Raw genomic sequence first — 27,098 nt, forward strand, 5'->3', positions numbered from 1 at the left:
AACTTTGGCTTAGTCTTCAAGATTCGTTATATTTTATTTTCAAACAATTAATATATTTGCTCTCAATGATAGTGAACTACTAAGTTGAGGATTTTTAATGTAAGCCGTCCATATTATGCAGTCCAAGCAGACGTACAGATTAAGGCAAAGACTCTAGGCAGCCAATTATATTTTAGATGCAATATAAGTAAGACTTTCAAAAAAAAAAAATGTCATACCCGGCCCGGTGCATCCATTGGGTCTTCCGCCCATATGCCTATAAGAATCTCATATCTATTATGCCAGTTCTACAAACTTAAATCCTCTTCTCAGAATTAGTGGGGGCTATGGGTTTCCATCGGATGCTCATGAAACTCATTTGGGTTGGTGTGTTATTATCAGGATTAATGGCAGCCGCTGGAGTAGCAGCTCATCAATTAGCCCGTCCTAACTGCTCCGACCGATGTGGAGGCGTAGAAATTCCATTTCCATTTGGCACAACTGATGGTTGTTACCTAAATAAATATTTTGCCCTTACTTGTAACCAGTCGACCGGCGAGGTCATATACGGCCGAAACGTCATCGTTACCAACATTTCTATCCAAGGTCAGCTAGAGATCTTGATGTATGTAGCCCATCAGTGTTTCAATGAGTTGGGTATGCTTCCACATGATAACAAACATTTTCTGAGAGTCACCGCTTTCACAATTTCCAGCACCAAAAACGTGTTCGTGGCTGTTGGCTGTGACACTTATGCATACCTTAACGGTTTCCGGAACAATGACCCCTTCTCCATGGGCTGCATGTCCATATGTAAAAACATTAGCAACGTGGCCAATCATTCTTGCTCTGGGATTGGGTGTTGCCAGGTAGATATTCCACCGGGATTGAAAAATTTTACTTTGGAAGCATATAGCTTTAAAAATCACACAGGAATATCGAGCTTCAATCCGTGCAGCTATGCCTTTGTTGTCAAACAAGACCACTTCAATTTCTCCTCCGATTATCTTTACACTCTAAAAGACAACAAAACACTTCCGATGGTTCTTGATTGGGCGATCGGTAATGAAACATGTGAATTTGCTCGGATCAAGTCCGATTACGTATGTGGAGGGAACAGCACATGTTATGATCCCGGCAACGGGTATGGGTACCGTTGCAAGTGCAATGACGGTTACGATGGAAACCCATACCTCCCTCTTGGTTGCCAAGGTACGTATTACACATCTAATGTACAATAATAAATATAATTAAATATAGAAGCTTTTAATTATACTGCTTTCTTTAAGTTTCTTAAATTACTATATATGTTTCAGATATTAATGAGTGCGATTCAATCAACGCCTGCACTGCTAATGCAACGTGCACCAACTTTCTTGGGAATTTCAGTTGTTCTTGTAACGATGGGTACGAAGGCGATGGGAGAAACGTAACAGTTTGCAGACCAGTCAACCAATCAAGGGACTCGAATTATGTTATAAAAACTACATTGGGTAAGTACATTTATATATGGATTAATTCTACTATTATTTTTAAAATTAATTAAGCAGTTTCTTTACTTGGTAATTTAATAATTCAAGCACATCAGGGGATTTATATCTCCGACATGATCATCATCACCCATCATGTGATCATGTGTATATATATGTTCACCATTTTGTATGCTTAGTACTTGCTTATGTATATAATTAATTTCCAATTAATTGGTTGTGAAATATGTGCTTCGTACTCATTAACGTATATAGTCGGTTTGTATAATTAATTAATGTTAACAGGATTTCTGAATAATTCATTTGTTTTGAACTTTCTCCATTGGAGTGTTTGTGTGTATTAACACTTGCATACATTGCTTTACGTATTAACTTATGGCATGCTCTTATATATCATATTCAAATAATATACCATCGACTCAGCAAACAAAAACCTATTACAAAGATTTTTTCTGAGCAGTCAAAAAGTAGGTCAATTCTATTTATCATGCAGATTGCAGATTATAAATGATAGAGCATCGTTTCTACAATTGTTCATCAAAATTTGTCCGATACATATGGCCCACTTTGACTATTATTTGAATAAACAATAAAGCTATATATGTTTTAACTCCGATCCTCTGTCCTTTTTTCTTTCTTTTTTTCTTTTTTTTTTTTTAATCTAAAACAGAATTATAACATAAACAAACAATTTTAAACATAAAAAACCCATAAATTATGGCATGCTCTTATACAGGGGTGAAGCCGGCCTCCCCAACTTGGGAGGTCAAATTGAAAAAAAAATAAAAAAAATTAAAGAGGGCTAAAATTAGAAAAACTAAAAAAATTAGAAGTAAAATTTAAATTTTTATTATTTTAGAATTTTTATTTATATTATTTTTGGGGAGAACCTTAAGTGAGGGGTATACGTAAACTTCATATATATATATATATTATTCTGATCTTTATTATCTTTGGCTCCTTTCTCTTTTTCTTTTTTTTTTTCCCTACTATTTAGTATAAGGGCATAGCAAATGAGGCATGTACAAAAGTAAACCAATTCCTTAAACTGCTACGAAAACACGATCGAATTTCAAAGTAACGCGATCTAATTAATTAAAAAATTTATTCCAATTGAGCATTTCTATATAGCTTATTTTTTTCACTTCTACGAAGATTCCTCAAAACTTGGTTCACCACAATGTGCGGATTTGTCTTGCATGCATGCTGTAGTACCGTTTTCTAATTAAAAAAATTTGCTTTAAAAACTTAATAATAAAAAATTTATTAAAACTTAAAAATTATATAAAAAATAATAATAATTAAAAAACTAAAAAAATTAAAAACTAAAAAAATAAAAAAGAAAGGGGGTGGCTAGTTGGTCAAGGGGATAGTCAGCCACCCCATTTGTCCCCTTGGCCGATCTGGGGTGAACGAACCACCCCAATGGCCAATTTGGGGTGGCCAAAATCACCCCCAAAGGCCTTGGGGGTGGCTGGGCCACCTCCATATCGGCCGTAAGGGGTGGTCAAAACCACCCCCAGACCCTTAGGGTGGTCTAACCACCCCCAAAACCCAAACTTTTTTTTTTTTATATATTTATTTTTGGCCTTTTGGGGATGGCCGGACCACCCCCAAAGAACATTAGGGTGGTTCGTCCACCCCAGATCAACCAGTCAGCCCCTTGGCCAAAAATGGGGTGGTCGGCCACCCTCCTTGTCCAAACGGCCACCTTTTTTTTTTTTTTTTAGTTTTTTTTTTTTATAATTTTTAAGTTTTAATAAATTTTTTATTATTAAGTTTTTAAAGCAAAATTTTTTAAGTGGAAAACGGTACCATTTAGTGAAAAACGATACCGTTTTCCACTACAGCATGCATGCAGTTGTTTTCACTACCACATGCAAGCCAGATCACATCACAACTACTTTGGTACACTTATATTTTATAAACTATGTATGTTTTACTTTGATATATAAAATTGGAAATGAACCACATTATTAATTTGCTCATGGTATTCTACTAGAAGTATGCTTACGAGGCTTCACTAGATGCGCTTTAGAACAAATTTTGATTGAATCATTATCATATAATACATATTTCGTTTTCATTGATCATAATACATGTTTGAACATATGAAGGTATCAGCATAGGCCTCTTAGCACTGGTCGTGGGAGGTTCATGTATATCTTGGGCACTGAAAAGAAGAAAGCTTCTCAAGCTCAAAGAGAGATTTTTCAAACAAAATGGTGGATTAATGTTACAACAAAAACTCTTGAATCATAGAGGGTCTAGGGAGACGGATAAAATCTTTAACGTAGAAGAGCTTGAAAAGGCCACCAACAACTACGACAAGAGTAGAGTCCTTGGTCAAGGAGGCTATGGAACTGTTTACAAAGGAGTGTTGCCAAATAACAAAGTGGTTGCCATTAAGAAGTCCAAAATCAGTGATCAGAGACAGATTGAGCAATTCATAAACGAGGTGATTGTACTTACCCAAATTAACCATAGGAATGTGGTTAAGCTATTAGGTTGTTGTTTAGAAACTGAAGTTCCCTTACTAGTTTATGAATTCATCACAAACGGGACTCTTTCTGACCACATCCATAATAAAAGCCTAGCATCCTCACTCTCATGGGAAAAGCGTCTGAAGATAGCAGCAGAAACTGCAGGAGCACTTGCATACTTACATTTTTCAACTTCTATGCCAATTATACACAGGGATGTGAAAACTTCAAATATACTTTTAGATGATAACTACATGGCAAAAGTGTCTGACTTTGGAGCTTCGAGGCTGGTACCTCTTGATCAAACACAAGTAACCACTTTGGTGCAAGGAACTTTCGGGTACTTGGATCCCGAATACTTCTATACGAACCAATTAACAGAAAAAAGTGATGTCTATAGTTTTGGCGTTGTTCTTGCAGAGCTATTAACAGGAAATGAGGCACTCTCTTTCAATAGGCCTGAAAGTGATAGGAGTCTCGCATTGTACTTTGTTTCTGCAATAAAAGAGGATCGCTTACTTCAAATTCTTGAGGATAACATTGTGAACGAGGGAAATATTCAAGAACTAAAGGAAGTTGCGAAACTTGCAAAAAAGTGCTTAAGCATCAGAGGGGAAGATAGGCCAACTATGAAGGAAGTGGCAATGGAGTTGGAGGGATTGACAATTATGGTGAAGCATCCATGGGAAAAGGCTAGTCTCCACTCGGAAGAGACTGAGTTCTTCCTCGACAGCCATACACGCTCTTTCGACATTGATGTTGGCATTGGTTGTTCTTCTACTACTAGGTATGATAGCATGACAAACCAGGTACTGAAACCATTGGATGATGGTAGATAATTTATAAGTCCATGGTGATGTGGAAGACAAGAGTTCATTGGGTCCTATAATTTCATTTTGGTTTTATTAGTTTTAATTTGTGTTTATTTTAATTTTCAAGAGTCAAAGGTATTTTGTGATTCAATAAATGGAAACAAATGTCGACGTTTCCTAGAGTGTTGCCTTAAGGTTTAGTTGCGAGTCTATTTAAGCATATGCACTTTAATTTGTGCTCCAATGGAGACAAACTTTGATGGAATAAATTATAAGAAAGTGATTTTCACTCTCTTTTTCTTTCTATTCTTCCCTCTTCTCTCTCTTTCTCTCCCCAACTTCTTCTCTCTTCTCTCTCTTTCCCGTCTCTATCCCCTCTTTCTAGCTTCTGCTCTATCTTTTTTATCTTTCCTCTTTTAACTTCTTTCTCCTTTTTTGCCCTAATTTCACAGTGCGTAGTCGTGATCAATGTTTGTCCCGCATATATCACATGGTTATATATCTGCATCAGTTGATGAAATCAATTATTGATATATCTCTTGTTTAGCTATAGGCAATTAGACCAGGTGATGAAAAATTAAGGGAGGTGCAATTGAACTTCTGTATGCCTATTATTTTTGAAACCAGAAACAATTTATGGGAAAAGGAACATGCATCGATGGAGCCTGCAGACAATGTATAGGTAGCATTTAATATCTAGTACTTAATGCTACTTTCTGAGACTGAGGTTTAATGTCCAAGGCCCTGAAGAAGTGAATAATCATGCTGGGAATTTGTATGGTTTGAAGAGATTTAATCATAAACTCACTTTTTGTAAATCATCTCTCAAATGAAGCTATAATGTGGAAGGACCCCAAATTTGAAAGAAGCATACATAAGTGAAAAATGACAAGATACACGATCAAATGTATCTTGAAAACAACAGTACTTCCTATATATGCTGCTCAAATTCAAATAATATCATGGTTTTATAATCCATGTTACTTTTCAAGAAATAATAAGATCTTTGTCTTTGTATGTCTTGGTGTAGAAGCAAAGGCACCGAGCATATACCTCCAAGTTCCTTAATTATTGCATTGTTTGCTAAAATTCCCAGTTGCAGAACTTGGGAGTATAATATTTATTGACATATCCCCTATTTTCAGCTTGTAACTACACAATATTTGCATTTTTTAAAAACAAATGGAAAAATGGTTACAAGAAAACAAAAATCCAGGAGGGGGGGGGGGGGGGGGGGGGCAACAATAAGCTTTCAGCTTGTAACTACACAATATTTGCATTTTTTAAAAACAAATGGGAAAATGCTTACAAGAAAACAAAAATCCAGGAGGGGGGGGGGGGCAACAACAAACTCAAACGGAAATGATGTGCTGAAAATAAGAACAACAAATAGGAAATGAGTCAAAAAAAAAAATGGCATGGTCCTATACATCTTAAGCTAAAAGCCAAGAAATGAGCCGCACAAGGAAATGAAGCAGGCCAAGAGTTTAGCCTACTTGATAGTAGCTATAATAACAACCGAAAGGGTTCCGTTGAAGGGGGGGCATTGGTGACTTCCGATCATGAGCTGTCGAAGAGGACCAACGATCTACAGTTGAAAAAGTTTCCACAACAAGATAAATCCAATAAACCCAATGAGGAATAGGGTGACTATAACCTACAAAATATAACAACAACAATAGAAAATCAAAACTATTAACAAAAATAATACAAAAAACCATAAAATAGCAGCTTTGGCAGAGGGGTGGTGCAGTGGGGTGGTGCTTGAGGCCCACACGTGGGTGCAGAGGGATGTGTGAAGCAGCGATGAGGCCATTGATGTCGCGGTGGTAGCGCGTCGGAGGAGAAGGCTGATGGTGGAAGACAGATTTAGGTTGAGAGCGGAGACCGAAGATAAAGGAGGCAAGCTGAGCTTGAGGCGGTGGAAGAGAAGTTACTACTGATTTGGTAGGGAAACCAACATAAACACTAAGAGGGAAAAAAATGGAAAAGAAAGAGTGGAGGGGAAAAGATCATCCCTCCTCTCTCAAAGCACTCGCATGAGGCAATGAAGAACCTCTAAGAGAGAGGTTAGAGCTTCTCTCACTAGAAAGAGAGAGGAAATTAGTTGTGTTTAGCCAATATGTAGAATTTACCACTAACTACTAAGTAGCTCTACATAATAATAGCACATAGATTATCAGAAATGAGAAAAAAGAGTATCTGGGATTGAAACTTTGTTCAATTGTATTAAATCGGTGTAAAACTTTACAAAGAGTTATTTATACATACACGTTCTGTACTAAAGAAACAAAACTTCAAAAAAAGTAACTAAAGACTAGAGTTCAAGACTTCTAGGGTGTGCTACCTGTGATGTTGCGAGTTCGAGACCCACCAAGTGCAAACTGCCTCTTGGGGCTAGCCACCTTAGATAAAAAGCCTGTGACTCAATGCCCTGTACTTTGAGTAACCGGGGTACTAGGCCGGGGATTAGTCTAGGGATGTTCATGGACCTCTGCACACGGAACAGTCTACTACTGTGTGTGGGACAGCTGGACCTGTGGTATCGTCCACAAATGAGCCCTTTGGGATACCCTGATAAAAAAAAATAAAAAATAAGTTAACATCTAACTAACTATGTTAACTAAATACAAACAGCTGGCATAACAGAAAAACAACAGCTCATTTAACACGTGAAAGTCAATACCCCCCTTCAAGATAAACAATGTATGTTAAGGATGTTCATCTTGGCTAAGAGTATATGAAAAACATCATAACCAAGAGCTTTAGTGAATAAATCTGCCAGCTGATTTGAAGAAGAGACATGAAGAGTCCGGACTAAACCAAGTTGAATTTTCACTCATACAACATGGCAGTCAATCTCAATGTGTTTAGTTCTCTCGTGATAAACTGGATTGGCAGCTATGTGCAAGGTTGTTTTACTGTCACAAAACAAGAGAGCAACTTGAGGATGAGGGATCTGAAAATCTTGAAGAAGATGAAACAACCAAGTCAATTCACAACAAGTGGCAGCCATGGAACGATATTCTGCCTTGGCAGAAGATTGGGAAACCGTAGTCTGCTTCTTAGACTTCCAAGAAATCAAAGAATCACCCATAAAGATGTAAAAACCAAAAATAGATTGGCGGGTGTTAGGGCAACCAGGCCAATCTAAATCACAAAAAGCCTTCAAATGGCAAGTAGAAGAAGTTGGAAAGAAGAGACTTTGGCTAGGAGCTGCTTTAAGGTAACGAAGAATACGAATAGCAGCATCCATATGTGACTTCTAAAGAGCCTACATGAACTGACTGAGGGTATGAACTGAGTATGTTAAATCAGGCCGAGTGACAGTGAGGTACAGCAACCGACCAATGAGTCTTCGGTATGATTTGGGATCATCAAGCAAATCTCCTTCTAATGCAGAAAATTTGGCATTGGAATCCATAGGAAACTTAGAAGGCTTGGTAGCCAACTGACCAGCATCACTAAGAATGTCCAAGGCAAATTTTCGTTGAAATAAAGAAATCCCATCAGCAATTCTAGCAATTTATAATCCAAGAAAAAACTTCAAATGACCTAAATCCTTAAGCTTGAATTGAGAATTCAAAAAAGTAGTTAATTTAGTGATAGCATGAGAATCATTACTTGCTAGTACTATGTCATCCACATAGACTAAAAGTGCTATAAAAGAAGATCCTTTGGACTTGATAAACAAAGAATAATTCGATTTGGAATGAGTAAAACCGTGAAGAAGCAAGGTTGAAGAAAACTTAGAAAACCATTGTCTTGAAGCTTGCTTCAAACCATGCAAGGATTTGTTCAACCGACAAACCTGATTGTCCCCTTTGGTGATAAAATCGAGAGGAGGCTTCATATATACTTCTTCATCAAGATCATCATGAAGAAACACATTGTTGACATCGAGTTGATGAAGATGCCAATTCTTAATGGCAGCTAAGGCAAAGAGACACCGGACTGTAGTGAGCTTAGCTACAGAGGAGAAAGTCTCAAAATAATTGAGGCCTTCACATTGAGTGAAGCCTTTGGCAACAAGGCGAGCTTTGTAGCGTTCAATAGAACCATCCGACTTGTGTTTGATCTTATAGACCCATTTGTAGCCTATAGGAGTCTTATGAGGGGGCAAAGACAAAAGATTCCAAGTATTATTGTCCTCAACTACCTTGATATCAGCTTGCATAGCCTCACGCCAGCAAGGATGTTGAACAGCTTGATGATAATATTGTGGCTCAATTGAAGTAAAAATAGAAAAAAAAAAAAAAAAGAAAAAAAAAGAAAAGAAAGTATTTATATGAAGGTGACAATTTATCATAAGAAAGAACAGTAGAAAGATCATAACGAATACTTGAAACAGTAGAATAAGGACTTGAAGAAGATAGAGAAGAAGTAGCCATTTGATAATGAAAATTTTGCAAGTAACTAGGTTTACATTTAACACGTGAAGACTTTTGAATAGGGTGAACATCATGAGAAATAGAAACAGGAACAGGCTGAACAATAGGAGGAGAAAGAGAAGGAAATGCAGAATCATGAGGAACATGATCAAAACTAGAAGATCTGGGATGTATAAGGTTAATGTCATCATAATCAGAAATGGAATGAGGCAAAACAAGATTATGATATTGTGGATGAGACGATTGAAAATGAGCATGATATGGAAACATAACTTCATGAAAAACAACATCACGAGAAACAAGTAAGGTATGATTAGAAAGATCAAACAATTTATTACCTTTCATGTTATAAGGATAACCAACAAAAACACAAGGTTTGGCACGCGGGTCAAACTTAGAACGACTTCTATGAAGGGTAGAAACAAAACAAAGACGGCCTATGACACGAAGATGAGAGAAACTAGGAGGAGTGAAAAAAAGGCATTCATAGGGAATTTTATTTGACAAATTGGGGGTAGGAATTCGATTAATAATATGAACAGCTGAAAGAACACACTCACCCCAAAAATACAAAGGAAGATTAGCTTGAAAACGCAAAGCCCGAGCAACATTTAATAAATGTTGATGTTTTCTTTCAACAATCGAATTTTGTTGAGGTGTCTCAACAGAACTCAATTGATGAATGATGCCTTTAGATTGATAAAAGAGAGGCATTTGAAATTCAATTCCATTATCACTACGCAAGCATTTGACTTTAGAATTAAATTGAGTTTCAACTAGTTGAATGAAAGCTGTAAGTAAGTTTCGGGTTTGAGACTTAGTAACCATCAAATGGATCCAAGTAAAACAAAAAAATCATCAACAATGGTGAGAATATCGAACACCATTAAGAGGAGTAGAAAAGGGGCCCAAATATCACAATGGATCAAATCAAAGATTCTATTTGAACATGAAGTACTTTCAGGAAAAGGCTAGCGATGTTGCTTAGCCAAAGGGCATATAATACAACATTTATTTGAATCTACACATGTTGGAATCATATTGACTAAGAAGTTTGGCACGAGAATCAGACAAATGTCCTAATCTATAGTGCCATACATCCGAAGAAACAAACTTAACAGACAAACTATGAGCAGGAATTGAAGGAAGTAGAGATGGCAATACTAGTTTGGTGATGAGATGGAATAAGCCGCCACATTCTCTACCCACTCCAATCATCTTTCATGTCAACAGGTGTTGAATGAAACAGAAATCAGCAAGAAAAATAAGACAATGAGAGAAAAATTTGGTTAGTTTACTTGCTGATATAAGATTGAAAGAAAAAAGAAGGACCACAAAGAACATTGGCTAATGTTAAAGAAGCAAAAATTTTAACAGTCCCAATGTGAGTAACAGAAGCAAATTGACCTTTAGGAAGTTTAACAAATTTAGAAATGGTAGATGTAATTGTAGTAAGGAAGGAAATAGAACAAACCATATGGTCGGTGGCCCCCGTGTCTATATTCTAGGGATGATTAACAAGTTGAAAAGCAACTTGAAAGGAAGAAATAGAAGAAAAGACAGAGTGTTGAGGGAAATGAGAAAGGTTAGATGAGGTAAGAATTTTACCTGACATGTGAGGAACAAGATGAGATTGAGTCGAGCCAACTTGGTTCATTGATGACACCCCTTCTGAGTGAGGCTTAAGCATAGCAAAAATTTGTTGAATTTGCTCCTGAATTATAGGCAGAGTTACAGAGGAAGACTCACTCTTTGAAACTTGATTTGCAGAATGGGAATCAGTTGCACTCTTTCCTCTTGTAAACTTGAAACCGGGAGGAAAATCATGTAATCAGTAACACTTCTCCATAGTGTGACCAGAAATGCCATAGTGATTGCATGTAGGACGATCCTTTCGAACAAAAGAAGATGATTTTCCATAGCGAGAAGGATTCCCAGCAGCAGGTCGAGTGAATGTAGATTGAGATGGAGAAGGTGCCTTAGCTAACAGTGCAGCAGTATTCTGACTCATAGACTCGAGATCCCCAAAGATTTTACTTTGGCATTTATGTTGAACAACCAAAGAGAAAACCTTATTAATGGGTGGAAGAGGATCCATTAACAAGATTTGTCATTTTACATGAGAAAATGACTCATTTAGTCCCGTAAGAAACTGAAGAACATATTCCTGGTGGTGATACTCAGTGAGAGTTTTCAGAATACCACAAGAACATTTTCCACAAAGACAAATCGGTAAAGGACGATACATTCATCCCACAATCCTTTGTGAGCAGTGAAATAACTGCTTACTGATTGATCTTCTTGAGACATGGCAGAGATTGCTTTCTGAACTTGGAAAATTTGAGGTCCATTTTGTTGAGAGAAGCGATCACGGAGATCATTCCACATAGTCTCCGTGGAATCGACAGAAATGACACTCGCTGCAATTTCCTTAGAAACAGAATTGATGATCCACGACAGCACCATATTGTTGCAGCGAGTCCATGAGAAAAATTATGGATCAGAAGGATGAGGTTTCGGCAAATCTCCATTGATGAACTGAAGCTTGTTCTTGGCGGTCAAAGCCATGAACATTGATCGGCTCCATGTATAATAGTTGTCGCTGGTGAGCAATTGAGTAACAAGAATTGAACCAGGACCGTCACCATGGTGAAGATACAATGGATTGGAATCCATTGTAGAAATTATTGAATTCGAAGAATTAGATTCCATGGACAACATGAAATCTGATTGTGAGAAGAAAATCAAAGAAAATGAGATCAGATGTTTGAAAGAGCGGAAGCGAAAGAACTAGGGTTTAGAAATGCTCTGATACCATATCAGAAATGAGAACAAAGAGTATTTGGGATTGAAACTTTGTTCAATTGTATTGAATCGGTGTAAAACTTTACAAAGAGTTATTTATACATACACGTTCTGTACTAAAGAAACAGAACTTCAGAAAAAGTAACTAGAGACCGGAGTTCAACTAAGTTAACATCTAACTAACTATGTTAACTAAATACAAACAGCTGGCATAACAGAAAAACAACAACTCAATATTTAACACGTGAAAGTCAATATGATCGAATAGAAGAAACCAAACTCCACAAAGCACCCAAATATCTTCAACTCGTGGATGTCCTAAGTTTAATTTCAAGAATTAATTTGTGCACAAGTCTGGTACGTGTTAGCGACCAGAAATTCGGGCCAGCCCATGCTCAAATTTATTAATTCCAAAGGCTAGGTCTGGTTGTCCCATATATTGCAATGCATCTGATAAAAGATGTACTTAATTAGCCAGGCCATCCCCAGAAAGATTTCAGCCATTCAGTCTTAATTGCCTCATCTTGAATCACCTTGGACCAATTAAGCAACTGCCTAAACCTGCTCATACTTGTATTTTCTGTCTCCCCTCCCATAGACCATGTCTGATGACTCCTATTCCGTTAGTAGACTTGTTCAAGATCTTCACTTCTCCTTCGAATAAACAAAAGATTTGTCATTATCATCACATATTGCATGTTCCTCAAATTGACTTGAGAGAGTTTGGAATATTGTCAGAAAGATATTATTACCCTACCAGAAGAAAATTGATCACATGGAACGTACCACGCGCAATCTACAACGTTGTAGATTTCGCGTAAAAAAAAAGGGGAAAAATGAAGAATTGTGATAGTGTTTTTCTTTTATGTGAAGCCACTGCTTTACTGAATGCAACATATGTATCAAATCATACAGACCAACTTACCAAACATTGATTCATTTATTTCTTTTTTGTTTTTTTGAAGAAATTACAGGTTATAAGAGACATTACATTGAAGAATAAAATGATTATCACCATGGTAAGTGATTTGTTAGTGTCGTTGCCAGCAGTTCCCCTCTGGGAGTGTAGAAGTATATCCATTAAGTTCTGGCTGTTTAATCCTCTCCATCCTGAAATAATTACCTTCTGTAAACTTGTTGTGCTCATGATGAATGCAACTATCTTTACAAGAGATCACTATGATCTGCTGAACAAGTGAAGCAAATCTACAAGACTAAGCACATGAGATTAATGTCAATCAAACTAGTTTGCAAAACTCTGCATGCTTCCTTCTCATTAGTGCAACTCTAAAATTACATTTCCTCACAGTTAATTAGAATTAGAGTTCTCAAATCGCAACTAGACCTTTCCATCTGATGAAGGGAGGTCTCTATTGGCCTTCCAGGCTGTGGAGGAGGATGATGTAGTTAAAGAATTGGTGCCTTTTGAGGGAGCTGAGGAAGGAGAGGGAAGCTTCTTTGGCAGCATCTGTTCCCAATATTCCTTTGGCAGTCTTGATGCTTCTGAAAGAAGAAGGAAAGCAAGAAGAGTGAAGAGCAAACACTTGTGCCTCCAAGAACCTAACATGTTGAATACTCAGGAAATGCCTGGAGCGCTCCTTTAACTCTCGAAACTTGCAGCTTTAGAGAGACTGTTGGAGGAGACATGTTGAGTAATGTATGTAGAGTGCCAACTTGTTTGTTTGAGGCAAGATGAGTAAATGGCAGACAATGGGGTATTTGATAATGCTAATCTTTTAAGCAGCTCATGTTGCATGCTGTTCTCAGTATATAATATTGAGATACAAGTTCAGTGTCTGACTGCGAGCGAGGAATTTGAGGGATTTTATATTCCGTGCCCCTCAGAGGTCGAGTGCTATAATTGTTTAATCTTCTGTCTGGCAAGAAATCTTTGCTGTCAGACTTACTGGGGCGATACAGTAAAATGTCATTTAGTCAATATGTTACATAAAACAATATTTTACTCACTTCGTTGATGGGTATATTTTCCATACAATATATCATGGTTCCTTGAGATTTCATGCAAGGCATGTCAATACTTGACTTGAAAAATGCTTATAATGTGTTTAGTACTAGAGTTTTTACAAATCAATGAAAATCACCTTGAACCTTTCATTGAGTCTCTAAATATACTAAGTATCGGTACCCCAAAAAAAAAAAAAAATCATTTACCTGCAGCCAATAAACGCCTAAAATTAAATTTAGGCCTTTTTTTTTTTTTTTTTCTCAACCTATAGTTTACGCCGATTAACGTAGCATTGTTAATATTTTTTCTCATCATATATGAATAGCCTAGCACATCTTAGAATTATCCCACAATGCTGACATAACAGTTTCAACTAACTCTTGTTCAATCTTTGTTAACATATATTAATTGAAACTAGCACGTCAGCACACATTGTGAAATAATTATGAAATAAAAATATAGTTTCTTACACTACTCTTTTCAAAAACTTGATCAAATTGGACGATTCTAATCATCTCAATACAATATTGCATTGCATCCTCTTTGAGCTTACATGGCTGCATACTTATCATGGAAGGGTAAAATCCACTTCTAAAGTAAAATTGATGAAGCATGCCTAACTATAAAAATTCATCGCTCTAATTAAGCCTATGGTTTAGAAACCCCCCACCTAACTCTAGTATAATTATTATCTTTCAATCATGCAAACATGAGGAGAGTACCCTTTTTCCATTAATTTTAGATAGGATGGTTCAAAAAGACAAACAAGCCAAAGTAACAAAAAGTGGAGAAAACTTTAAAGGAGTCCAAAGAAGCATCTTGACACTTTTGTATGCCATTTTGCCAACAAATAAAATGCTTTTGCCTTAAAAAATATTATGGTTATCAACATTGTCACGGGGATATCATTATATTTTTTTTTTGTGAAAAGGCCAGTGATTGGGGCACCACCTCTCCTAAAATAATGGTGCACTAAGCTGAATAGAGCCAGTGATTGGGGCGCCACCATTTTGCTTGCATGTTCAGGAAAAATAATAGTTCTAATAAATAAATGAATGCTCCATTTGATTCGACGTAAAATGGTTTTCATCGTAAAATAGTTTGAGGAAAGTTATTTTTCAGGAAAATGTTTTTCGCTGAAAACATTTTCTGGTGTTTGGCGCGTATAGAAAATCACAAATATTTTTTATATTTTCATTCAATCGTATTAACTTATAAATATAAAAATCACCGATAACAAGATTCCGACACTGACTAGTAAGATTCCGGCCACTTCCACCGAATTTCGAGATAAAGACCGAAATCTAGACAGTTTCATCAGAATTTGGGTTTGCCAAATTCCAGCGAAGGTGGCCAAATCTCGGCCAGTAGGCCAGAAGTTGGGCGTTCTGGTAGGAATTCGGCCATTCTGGCCAAATCCCGGTCAGTTGCCCAGAATCTGACCATTCTGGTCACCGAAATCTGGGCTGATCGGCCGGAATCCGGCGACAATTACTGAACGTTGTTAAAATTTCGGCACCGGCCAGATTCCGGTGGTGGTCGACTGCTTGAACGTAAAGGTCAACTGCATCATTTAAAAGAGGATCGAATGCGTTTGCCGTTAGGAAAAATGATTTACGCTTTTTAAAATTTACTAAGCATTTTTTACCAAACGAAAATCATTTTTCGGTTGACTATTATTTTTGTTCTACCAAATAATAATAAGGTGTCAAATAAAAACTGAAAATAAGCCAAATAAATAACCCGGTCCAATAATTCTTGGCCCACCGACCAGAAATAGGGCAACAAAAAAGGACGATTTTTGTGGCTGACCAAAGGCTTCGTTTTTGGTACGCACACCTGCAGGCAATGGGTCTTATTTGCCAAATTTCACTCCAATGGATCAATTGAGCTAGAGTCGTCACAGAAGAACTCCACTCCAATGTCCGGTAAAGAAGCTGCCCGGCAGCTAGCGAGCAAGGGCCCTCATGTGTATAGAAATATGTATTTTTTAAATGATTAAATTTAAGATTAATTTGCCACTCTAACCTTAATCTAAATGATCAGTAATGCGCTGTTGTTCTAGAACTCGATCCACACAACTTAATATTAAATTCGACTCCTTCAAATGGATCTATGAGAAGGCTCTCACACACTTACCATAGTTGAGTTTGATAGCGAACTTGCTCCAAGTTACACGAGAAAATTTCCCTGACAGAACATTTTCAACTTGAATAAACATCTTAAAAAGTAATTCTTGTAGAGCAATTCTTGAACTATCTTAACTTCTCAATGCACATCTTGTGATTAGAAATATTCATCGACTCTTTTGCAAGCCACACAAGTAAGAAATGGATGCATGCGTAGCAAACATTCCAAGCATCAGAGACTGGTCAAGGAATTTCCCACAATCAATCAAAAAGACAGGATATATGCTCAAATCTTCCTTAAAAGTCTTGCTGTCGGAGAATTTTGCACAGCTTCATACACCATAATTATGCACACGCTGCTGCATTATTAAAGGTGAAGGGTGTTCTGCTGAGAATATGACATTGGCCACACACGTAATATTATTATAATAAAGGACTTAGATACGCCTGCTTAAGACTATGCTTTTGCTGCTAGCTAGACAGATGAGACTCGGGCTCTGTGATGAAGAAGCTCCTGATCAGATATTAACACACCCTTCAAGAATGCATTAAATATTTTTTCGTTTATATTAAAGATAATATGAGGATACAATAAAAATGGAATAAATATACTGAAGAACGTAACTGGGACTCTGAAGACTAATCAAGTATAAATAATTTACGTTACATCCATGACTAAAAAATTCTTGAGCCAAAAATGAATATGTAATGGAGTAATAATATCAGCAGCACAGCAGGCAGGGACAGCCAGACACTTACTGACGCATCATGCTTAAGCAATAGCTGACATAATTGTTTCAGCCTCTGTGGGACGCCACATTGTCTTCTGAACACACAGCAATCCCTCATTGGCATTTGAATAAATTAAACGGATTTCCCAGTGTAAAGATTTAGCCATGTTCTCGATTTCACCTATGGTTTCAACATTGTCCCGTACGATCAGCTTTCCTTCTGGCCTAAGGATTCTATCAACTTCTGCAACCACTGCCTTTAAGTTGCACCTGTGGCCATAAATTTATTAACAGGCTTAATCAGACCAATCATTGGAGAACTGTGTTGAGGTATGACTATAAGACATCAAGAATGTAATATACAAGATAATGAACCTCTTTTTGAGACTGGAGAAGAGATGGTCCGCATGGAGAAGATCGTAAGATCTGGGGTACGTATTAAATGATTGACACCAGTCATGATACATTCCGAATAAACCTCGCTCATATATTATTGGGAGTGTGTCCGGAGAGTCAATTGGGACTACATTCATAACCCACACTTTTAAGCCTTTTAACGCTGCAGCAAACCTAAAAGAATTTTCCATCATGGAAAGCATATCAAGACACAGAAAACAAAAAAAGAAAATGAAAATGAGTATCTTAAGCTTCTTACTACACTAGAAAAAGGAAATGTCATAACCAAAGCAATGACATTTGCCTCATCATTTATCCAACAACAACCACATTCTGCTCGAACTGATGGGAAATCATCAGATATTTAGTGCCAAAATCATATCCACTTTTTATTAAGGGCCTGCCAAGGGCTCTGTTTGTTAATGCATTTTATGGGTGTTTTTTGTTTAAAAAAGTGTCATGACGTGATATAAAGGTGAAAATTGTTTGTGTTTTTAGGAGTGTTTTGTGTTTAAGTTGTTTGTTAATGTTTTTGTTTTGAGAATAGAAAACAAAAGTTTTAACAAACAGATAACTTTCATGGAAAGAAAGTATTCATAAAATGTAGGATGCTTACCCTCCATATACAGCATTCATGTCCATAACATTCCTTACGGAAGACCAGATGATTCCCATCCCATTCAAGTACGAGTGGGAAACGACATTTTTCCAGTGTTTGTAATCAGCAGTGAAATCCTCGGGAGCAACTTTGCCATAGACTCCAACCTGAGAATTAAACCAGTAAGGTGGTTTCTCCAACCTTAGTGGCCATTGCTCAGGCCAACGAGACCCCCTCTCTGATGCATTAACTGGCACTTTGTGCATGCATGCTTGCATTGGAACATTCCTGAACAAATACACTCACGCAAACACTTAATGACAAGTACTCACTAATAAATATGCTCGTAGAGCATTTTTTAAAGAGAGGTGCTGTAGTGGCAAAGTGAAGCAATTTTGGAGCTAGTGAACTTGCTGAGATAGAGAAAACACGATTTTTTTTTTTTTTTTTGGATAAGTAATAAAGAATACAAGATGTGAAAAAGGATAAACTCATTTGTGAATATTACATGATACCCTTGCTTCAGCAATTTCCTATACTCCTATTTTTAATTTTTCCCATAACCAATCCAATGAAAACGTATTTTTCTCACACGGCATAATTGTTAAGGACATATCTGATATTACTCAACAAACACCAACAAGTGATAACAAGGAATCTGTTGAAGATAAAGATCAACACTCATCAACCAAGAAGATCGAATTGCCTTGGGATAAATCTAGAAGGAGAAATGTTATTATGTATTCTCTTGTCCTTCTCCCATCCTTCCCCGCTGATGTAGCATTGTCAATCCACCGTTGATTTTTTTTCTTTTTAATTGAGATTGATCTAAAGGAGGATTGACAATGACACGTCAGCAGAGAAAGATAGGAAAATGACAAAAGAATACCAAATAGCATACCTCATCTAGAAGACAGTCTCTAGTCTCGATGTTTATCTTGTGTATAGTCTGATATAATCAAAACTGTATATTTGAATTTATAGCTTATCAATAAATACACAAGCCTTCACCACAGTAAGGTAAGGCAGTTTCTACAAAGATAGAGAGTTACAAACCTTTAATGAATATATACTTTTATAAAACTACAACTTTTTAGCAATCCAGACGGTGCAAGTTAATTAAGTAATCTACACCCTATGTAGAGAGTGAAGAGGCAAAACTGAAATACTCTATTCTGCCTTAGCTTGTTGAATGCGGTGTTTATAGGGAATTTGCATCCGAGTGTTTGTCGGATTTTTTTTCTTTTATTTTTTTACCCCTTTCTCTAATGAAGGACATCACACATTCATCTAGTATCCTCAAATGCTAACTAAAATAACACTTTACTGAGTAAATATCCTGGAGATATCCAAATACACTAACGAGAAAACTTCCTTTAAGAATGGAATCTGGCCATCAGAAGTGGTTTGCTGAAAAGATACAAGGTACTAAGAGGAAAGCATGGAATAACAAATCAACAAGAAGACATATAATCTCAAACTGATCAGAAGTCCATAGAACTTCACAACCTAATTTAATTCATATGCATTGTAAAATAGTAATGTCTATTGTCTTCCATGAGATTTTGGCAATGTTTGGCAAACAACCCTCCTCCCCTCCCCTCCCCTTATTTTCACTTCTCCCAAAAACAGTTAACTTCAAAACATTCAAATTTTTTTCACTTTTTATATCACATCAATCTTTTTATTTTTAATAAGTAGTTGTAATTCAATTCATTAAAAGAGCAGATGGGCGCAACCCTTATACACATGAAGTATACAAGAGAACCCCTAAATAGGACGAGAAGAGAATAAATTTAAAAAGTCCGCATAAGTAAAATCATTCAAGCAATGATGGGACGCTATCCAAATATATAACATATTAAGCAAACGCTTCCGTAGATCCACCATTGATGTCTCTACATCTTCAAAAAGCCGCGCATTCCGTTCCCGCCAAATACACCACAATAAACACAATGGAGCTAACTGTCAGGCTTCTTTAGCACGACCATACCCAACCGATGCACCCCAACTAGTCAACAACTCCAACACCGTTCATGGCATAACCCACTCTACCTCAAATAAGATAAAAATGTAACTCCAAAGATCACAAGCGACTTCGCAGTGAAGTAACAGATGATCAATAGGCTTCCCATTCTTCTTACACATACAACACCACTCAATCACTACGACATTCCTCTTACGCAAGTTATCATGCGTCAAAATTATAGCCAAAGCTACTGACCATACAAAAAAAGCCACCCTAGTCGGAGCCTTAACACGTCAAATACTCTTCCACGGAAATGATGGGCCATTTTTCTTAATAAGCACTCCACAATAGGATATCACCTCAAAAAAAACCCTTTTAGAGGGGTTCCAAACTAACCTATCGCCCTCTCCAAGTAGAACCGAAGTGGAGTAAAGCCGCTCGAAGAAAGAAAGAACCATCTCTTTGTCCCAATCATGGATTTGCCTCATAAAAAGAACATTCCATTGAATAACTCCGTTATGAACGACCGAGTTATCTACCACCATTGCATCTTTGTTCTTCACAATACTAAACAGAACTGGAAAGCACTGCTTCAAAGATCTATCCCCACACCACCAATCATGCCAGAAACTAATATGAAACCCATCCCCCACCTCAAAACGAACAAAATTACAAAACTTCTCTCATCCCCTCCTAATATGTTTCCACACACCCACTTCAAAGGAACCAGACACCTCTTTCGAACACCACCCACCCTCTAGACTCAAATTTTGCGTCAATCATTTTTTATTGCTATTCAAATAAAATACCCAATACAAAACAAAACTTTCTACTTCATATCACATCAATCACTTCTTATTACTATTCAAAAACAAAACTCATCTTAAAAACCTTTACCAAACACAACCTTCGTCTCTGTGCAATATATAATCTATTGTAAGACGCCTCTGTCGAGGTCACGAATAGAAGTTCAAATATAAAAACTTGTCAACGGTTATTTTTGTTCAAATATAAATACTGGATGTTTTTGGATTTTGTTTTTCAAAAGAAAGAATATTAGCTTCCCTGAGAAACTGAATGTTACTTAAAAGAAAAGAATCTATCTTCTAAGGTGCAGCATAATCCTATTTTACTTGTAAAAAAAATTCAAAGAGGGGGAGAGAGAGAGAGAGAGAGAGAGAGAGAGAGAGAGAGAGAGAAGAGAGACGGGAGTTTTCAAATTTCATTTATTTATACTCTTGAAAGTAGACACTCGGCATCTCATATTTTATGAACTCCTTTAGGATGGTAACAAATATCTTATATCCTACTCTTAAAAAGTGACAGATTTTTTTTTTGGATAAGTACTCTTAAAAGTGACGGGTATATACAGATATCCATCTGGTGGACTTTTCTGTTGTAGTTATTTGCAGCAAACAATAGATCGTATTGCCCAATTATTACTTAAGTGACCACTTATAACAGCCAATATTTGTACCAAGGTCCACTGATGGAACCAATATGCAAACCAGGGGGAAAAGAGGAAATACCAGGCTGCATTTGGATCATCAGATTCTTTGCAGAGGGGAGGCTCATTTTGTGGTCTTTTTTCATAGCACTCATTGGAAGTTGGTTTTCTGTATATTGCTGCACTCACACCATCCAATTTGTCCTTTCCAATCATCACCAAATCCCAGCACATTGACTTCGTTAGTTTAGACATTGCTGCCATCAATTACCACGAAAAGAAAAAAAGATAGGCATCAAAAAACAAATCCTCAAGCCCATCTTTCTTGAGAGGAACCAACAATGGAAATAAATAATTCTACCTTTCCAAATGCCAACATCTTCAGAATTCTTCCGATAAACCGGAGTAGCAGACCAGACAAAATAACCACCAGGTCGCAAGACACGGTTTAGCTCTAAGAGAAGTTTACCACCTGCAATTTACCTCAAATTCTGTCTCTAAACAACAGAGGACATCCAGAACCCAACCACAGAGAGAGAGAGAGAGAGAGAGAGAGAGAGAGAGAGAGAGAGAGAAGGAAACATTACCTTCAATGTGCCAAGGAACCCTACAGCGTGCACAGTGGATAAGATCAAATACAGCACTGGGGAAGGGAAGTCTTTTGGTGCCCATAACTGATATTATGGCAGGAATTCCTCGTTCCAGCGCAAACTGTACTTGAGCCTCGTGTTCATCTTTGGGAGCAAATGACATCGAAAGAACATCTCTTTCAAAAAGAAAACCTCCAAAGCTAGCCACTCCACAGCCAACATCCAATATCACACGGCTTCTTTTCCCCCATGCAATGGCAGGAAGAGACTGCATTGTCCATACAAATATCCATTTATGCATTATACTAGTCAGATAAGAAACAGAATCTCACCAACAGATCATGATTTGGAAACCAAAACACCAAACCAAAAGTGCAACCTAGCTGGACTTGGAGAACAAAGAGAAAGTTTGGAAGAAGAAAAAAAGGAATATAAACATAAGTAAACTATGCTTGATGAATTTCAAAGAGGACTGAAATTTGATTATGTCAAGGTTTTATAAAGGGACGTCATATGACCAAATAACAGAGCATCACATACATATTGAAAATGAAGCCGATGACAAGGACAAGTCGCAAGAATGGAAAATCGTGGGTGGAGGCCAGTGCATTTGATAGAACAACCAGAAGCTTCATTCAGTCAGAAAATAAGGACAATTTAAAACTAAGACAATCCTGGTAAGTCCAACAGAAACCACAGAAGGATCTTCCTGTATGCTCACTACAAAGAAATCAAGTAAATCTAGGAGTGTTTTCACCTATCAGAAAAAGGAGAAAAAGAAGTATTATAGAAGGGTTTTATTTTCCCCCCTTTTTATTCATTCAGCTGAATTAATACAGTTATAAGCACGATTCACAGTTCCCTTAGCAAACTTGGATATGCATAGAAATAAGAGATGCGCTCGTGAACACTCATGTATAGCGTACAACAAAAGATATATATAGCTCCAGGTCGTGTTTACAGCCTCATCTTGCCGTATTGAGCTAGCCAAGGGAAGGGGGGAAGAAGGACCTTCCCCAACCAGCACCCTATCTGAAAGCACCAAACTATTTACTTTAAGTACACAGGCCTGAGCTTAGAGAACTGAACCGTACTAGCATACAATCAGCAAGAAACAATTATTGGAGCTCTTGAAGAAATTTGTTTACACGTAAAATGCAAATAGCAATAGGTTCATATTTAGACCAAGACAGTAGCATTAGGATCCATTGACACAAGAACTAAGACAGTAGCATGAGTATCAAGTACCTCATTCACGGTATATCACAATGCTTTCTACCTCCCTAATATTTTTTTATACACTTATATATGTACTAACATGAAATTAGATTTAACAAATATGTGGTATATAAAGCTTGCAGCTGGAGCATAACATAAAAGTGACAAGGGCTCACTTTTTGAATGAAATCAATGTAATGAAGAGCGCCATTTATGAACTGAGTTCCACCGCCAGGAAAAGAAAGATATTCACCAGTAACTTTAACCCAATTTTGGTGACCCTTAACCTCTGCAAGCTTGGTGTGGGGAACATTATAATACCATATCTGCATCAGGCACCAGAAGAACAATTTTCAACATCAAGTAAAGTACAAGTAGTTTTTTATTGATGACTAGATGTGATATACCTTTTCCCTGCTCTTAGGCCACTTAACGGGGCTTCTATATCCTTCAGGTAGAGGAACAAGACACGTTGGAGCTTCATCGGGGCAGTGCCTCTCCCGATGTTCATAGTGCCCCATACCTGGAAGCTTTCTAATGGCTTGCCAATTGTCAAGGCAAGGGATGTAGTCAGGCCCAGCAGTTACATTACAAAGTTTCCAGCTGTAGCCACTTTGGTTCTTAGTTAATGAAGATTGTTGTGATTCCTTCTCATTCTGTGACTCCTTTGCTTGGGTTGACCAAGCCCCATCTTGAGTAGTAGTTTCATTCAAAAGTTCTGACTGAGCACCAGTAGGAAAAACCTCGTCTGAACCCTGATCATTTGCCTGGATTTCCATATTATTCTCAGCAGCATTGTTTTTTGAATGCTTATCCTGATTTTTCTCAATTATCTCCTCCAGAGTCTGACTTTGCACTTTATCTTCCTGTTTCGTTCCCTCTTGACTTTCCTTCGTCTCTGATTTTTTTTCATCCTCAACGGACTCAGATTTATTCTCACCCAATCTCTCCTCTGATTCTGTCTGCTCACTGTCAGAGCTCTCCTTTATAACCACTTCTTCCTCATTTTCATTCATTGTATTCCCAGACTCCTTTTCGACTATGTTTTGGTCATTTCTGGTGTTGCCATCTCCATTTGTTGAATCCTCCAGCAAACCACCTGAAATGTCCTTAAATTGCCTCAAATCTTTTTCAGTTACCATTTGTTTCACCTGCCTTACAGCCTCCTCAGAAGTTAAGTCTGAATTTTGAACCGGAACAATGGATGACATGAAAGTCCAAATCCCAACTAAACAAAATACAACAAACACCACAATAGATACGGTCGAACAGTAACTTGAAGACTTCCTCCCGTCAACTCGGGAATACTTTCCCTGAGCCATGTTTTCTAGGCGTAGATTTCCCTAATATATATGCTCCTGGGAGGGACAACAACAAAAAATCAGCAAACCCACAAAACGAACCTCCTGAAATTCAATTTCAACTAAACTCTTTGATTGTTTTGAAATCTCTAGTTCTTCATTTCTTTCTCCAAAATCCATTTTCTTAATTTGATAAGAATTTTTTTTCAATAGGCTAGAAAAACATATTTTGACGATTTTATTCCAACTAATTCATAGACCTGACTTACAAAAAAGACCAAGAACTTCTCAGCAGAAATTTGAAGAGTCCATTCAAATGTGAGTCAATACAAGATGTGTGGTTACCATTTAAAGAAAATACTGAAATCTCAGGGGGGAAACAAAAAAATTCACAGATTCGGTCCAAAAAATGATAATATATTAACTAAAAAAAAAATATATATATTCCATAGGACGGGGCTCGAAACTTATATCGAAACAGTAAGAGAAAGAGGCATGTCAAACACGAAACTTCAAAGCAAAAAGCTTAGAGCTTAAACGAAAAAGAGGCAAAAAGCTTACAGCTTAAACGAAAAAGAGCAGCACCCATCAGTGTAAGAACAAACCTTTCAGTGTAGAAAAGACGAAACTTTCACCATCCAAGTTCAATATAACATCTCCAAATCAAAACTACAGAGCAAACAATAACTTCTGGAGTACAAACTGCAATAAGAAACTTGAACTCATAAAAACGATCCCAGGCTCTACATTACACTCCAAACAGTGCTGCAAAATGAAAATTAACGAGTCCAAATACAACTATATCGGCTAGCCAAAAAATTTCAACTAGAAAATAATTTGATAAAATTATGAGGGGAGAGAGATAGAGAGTAGGATTTGGAGATTACCCTTTTTTCCTGAAGGTGATCTGAGTGAAAAAAATCATGGGTCTTGGGTCATTTTTATTGTTCTCTTCATGTGGAGACAATACAAAGATGGAATGAAAGCGTGAAGTAGACTTGCAAAGTAGAGAGAGCTGGAACTATTCAAAACGGCAGAGGGCTTCCCTTCATTACTAGAATATCAAGGAGATCTATAATTGCGGTGATTTTGCAGAAGGGAAATAGTAATATAGTATAAACAGGGAATATGGCTCTTTATTTTTATTATTATCTTCATTATAAAAGGGGAAGTGGAGGGTAAATGAGAGATTTGGTTAATCTTTCTTGTATTTGCAAAAGGAAGGAAAATTGAGGAGATACATACATGGAGTCATGGAGGGGTAAATAATAATTAGTATGGAAAACTTTACTTAACTTGAATCAATTTTCGTCACTTTTATAATATCACTTTTTTAATGTTTAGAAATTTTAATTTAATATATTTAATTTTGAGAAGTTAAATCGTAACGAAGGCCTTGAAAAATTTTAAAATACCAATGTTTTTTTTTTAAAGAAATAATAATTAAGATAATTTTATAGATTTTATAGGAATATAAAGTCATTTTACTCATTTACAGTTTGATTTAACCTCAAATCTTTGACGGGATGGACAACGTTATAAACTTTTAAAGTTTGATATACTTAATTAAAAAAATAATAATAATGATAAAAAAAATAAATAAATAAATAAAGTTGAACTTTAAAAAGAAAGATTGATAAAAATTAGGGGTTAAATAAAGTTTTCAAAAATATTTATTATTTGTGATTGAAAGGAAAAATGGAAGGGTAAATGTGAGATATATGGGGTTACCCATTCCTGGATCATTTTGGACGACAGATGATGGGCTTTTGCTGGACTCAAAGAGGATGACTTTGACAGGAGTACCGCTTCTTAATTCTCAGCAGGTTTATGAGCAAAGCTGTAACCAATTGGACAACGACAGTAACATGACTCCATCACTTGCTGATCACACTAGCTGGAAGGAACATACTTGGATAAAAAGAAATTAAATAAAAAATTAAGGAAAAATTAAATTCAATCCTTAGCCCTTTATATGATTTCAATTTAGTATCTAGATTTTTAATTTCAATAATTAGGTCTTTAAAATTTTATGTGATTTCAAATAGGTTTCTCTATTTACTTACTGTCCAATTAACTAACGATACCCTAAATCAAACCAATTAATTAAAAATGCTATACATAATGCCTTTGTTTAGGGTATGTTTACAATTTAAAGTATTGTGTCGTTTGGCACGTACATTTGGCACATGAAAAGTCAAATAAGAGTCGCATGGTATTAATTGATTGGTCTAATATGACATAATATTATTTAATTAGATAATAAGTTAATAGAATGACTTATTTGAAATGAGAGAAAAATTGAAGTGACATAATTGTTAAAATTGAAAACTTAAGGACGCATGAAAACCTAATCACTAAATTTGATTTTTTCCAAAAATCTAGGGCTCATTTGGGTATGTAATTTATTGTATTATATTTTACTATTCTTTATTAAAAAATGTTAGAGCTCCTTCTAGTGTCCTTCTGACATGGCACCCTATTTTTTATAATAATAATAATAAAATAAATTACAGCTTGATTTTTCTTTACTGTTTTTATTAAAAAAAAAACGAAAAAAAAAAAGTGTGATTTTAGCATAGAAGGACCTAAGACAGACATTAGAATGAGCTTTAACATTTTTCTTCTTTATTATATTCAAAATTGTGAATACCGAAAAAATATATATATATATATATATATATATATATATTGAAATTATGTTCGGATGGTTTAAAGAACTTTGGACAAAATTTTTTTTTTAAAAAAAAAAAGAAAAATGAATAAAACTTAAGTAGAATTTTAATTCAAAAA

At 36.4% G+C, this 27,098-nt stretch overlaps 4 protein-coding genes across 4 annotated transcripts; 1 reads left to right on the plus strand and 3 right to left on the minus strand.

Annotated features, from left to right (window-relative positions):
- Positions 1-236: 236 nt before the first annotated feature.
- On the plus strand, positions 237-5,059 carry LOC133865806 (putative wall-associated receptor kinase-like 16). The gene is made up of 3 exons (XM_062302283.1): positions 237-1,191; positions 1,296-1,472; positions 3,587-5,059. The coding sequence occupies exons 1-3, from the start codon at positions 327-329 to the stop codon at positions 4,789-4,791; spliced, it is 2,247 nt and encodes a 748-aa protein (XP_062158267.1). The 5' UTR covers positions 237-326; the 3' UTR covers positions 4,792-5,059.
- Positions 5,060-10,986: 5,927 nt separating this feature from the next.
- On the minus strand, positions 10,987-11,621 carry LOC133866045 (uncharacterized). Its single transcript, XM_062302611.1, has 2 exons — positions 11,358-11,621; positions 10,987-11,226 (listed from the first exon to the last, which is right to left on the minus strand). The coding sequence occupies exons 1-2, from the start codon at positions 11,619-11,621 to the stop codon at positions 10,987-10,989; spliced, it is 504 nt and encodes a 167-aa protein (XP_062158595.1).
- Positions 11,622-12,881: 1,260 nt separating this feature from the next.
- On the minus strand, positions 12,882-13,628 carry LOC133867495 (uncharacterized). The gene is made up of 2 exons (XM_062304294.1): positions 13,306-13,628; positions 12,882-13,174 (listed from the first exon to the last, which is right to left on the minus strand). Exons 1-2 carry the CDS (start codon positions 13,525-13,527, stop codon positions 12,992-12,994), a joined length of 405 nt encoding a protein of 134 aa, XP_062160278.1. The 5' UTR covers positions 13,528-13,628; the 3' UTR covers positions 12,882-12,991.
- Positions 13,629-16,555: 2,927 nt separating this feature from the next.
- On the minus strand, positions 16,556-25,386 carry LOC133865737 (probable methyltransferase PMT25). Its single transcript, XM_062302190.1, has 10 exons — positions 25,193-25,386; positions 24,911-25,007; positions 23,412-24,362; positions 23,181-23,330; positions 21,784-22,054; positions 21,558-21,668; positions 21,279-21,453; positions 17,799-18,068; positions 17,162-17,356; positions 16,556-17,056 (listed from the first exon to the last, which is right to left on the minus strand). The coding sequence occupies exons 3-10, from the start codon at positions 24,324-24,326 to the stop codon at positions 16,828-16,830; spliced, it is 2,316 nt and encodes a 771-aa protein (XP_062158174.1). The 5' UTR covers positions 24,327-24,362; positions 24,911-25,007; positions 25,193-25,386; the 3' UTR covers positions 16,556-16,827.
- Between the last annotated feature and the right edge of the window lie 1,712 nt (positions 25,387-27,098).

The sequence above is a fragment of the Alnus glutinosa genome, chromosome 4, assembly GCF_958979055.1.
Source record: "Alnus glutinosa chromosome 4, dhAlnGlut1.1, whole genome shotgun sequence".
Classification (NCBI taxonomy): Eukaryota; Viridiplantae; Streptophyta; class Magnoliopsida; order Fagales; family Betulaceae; genus Alnus; species Alnus glutinosa.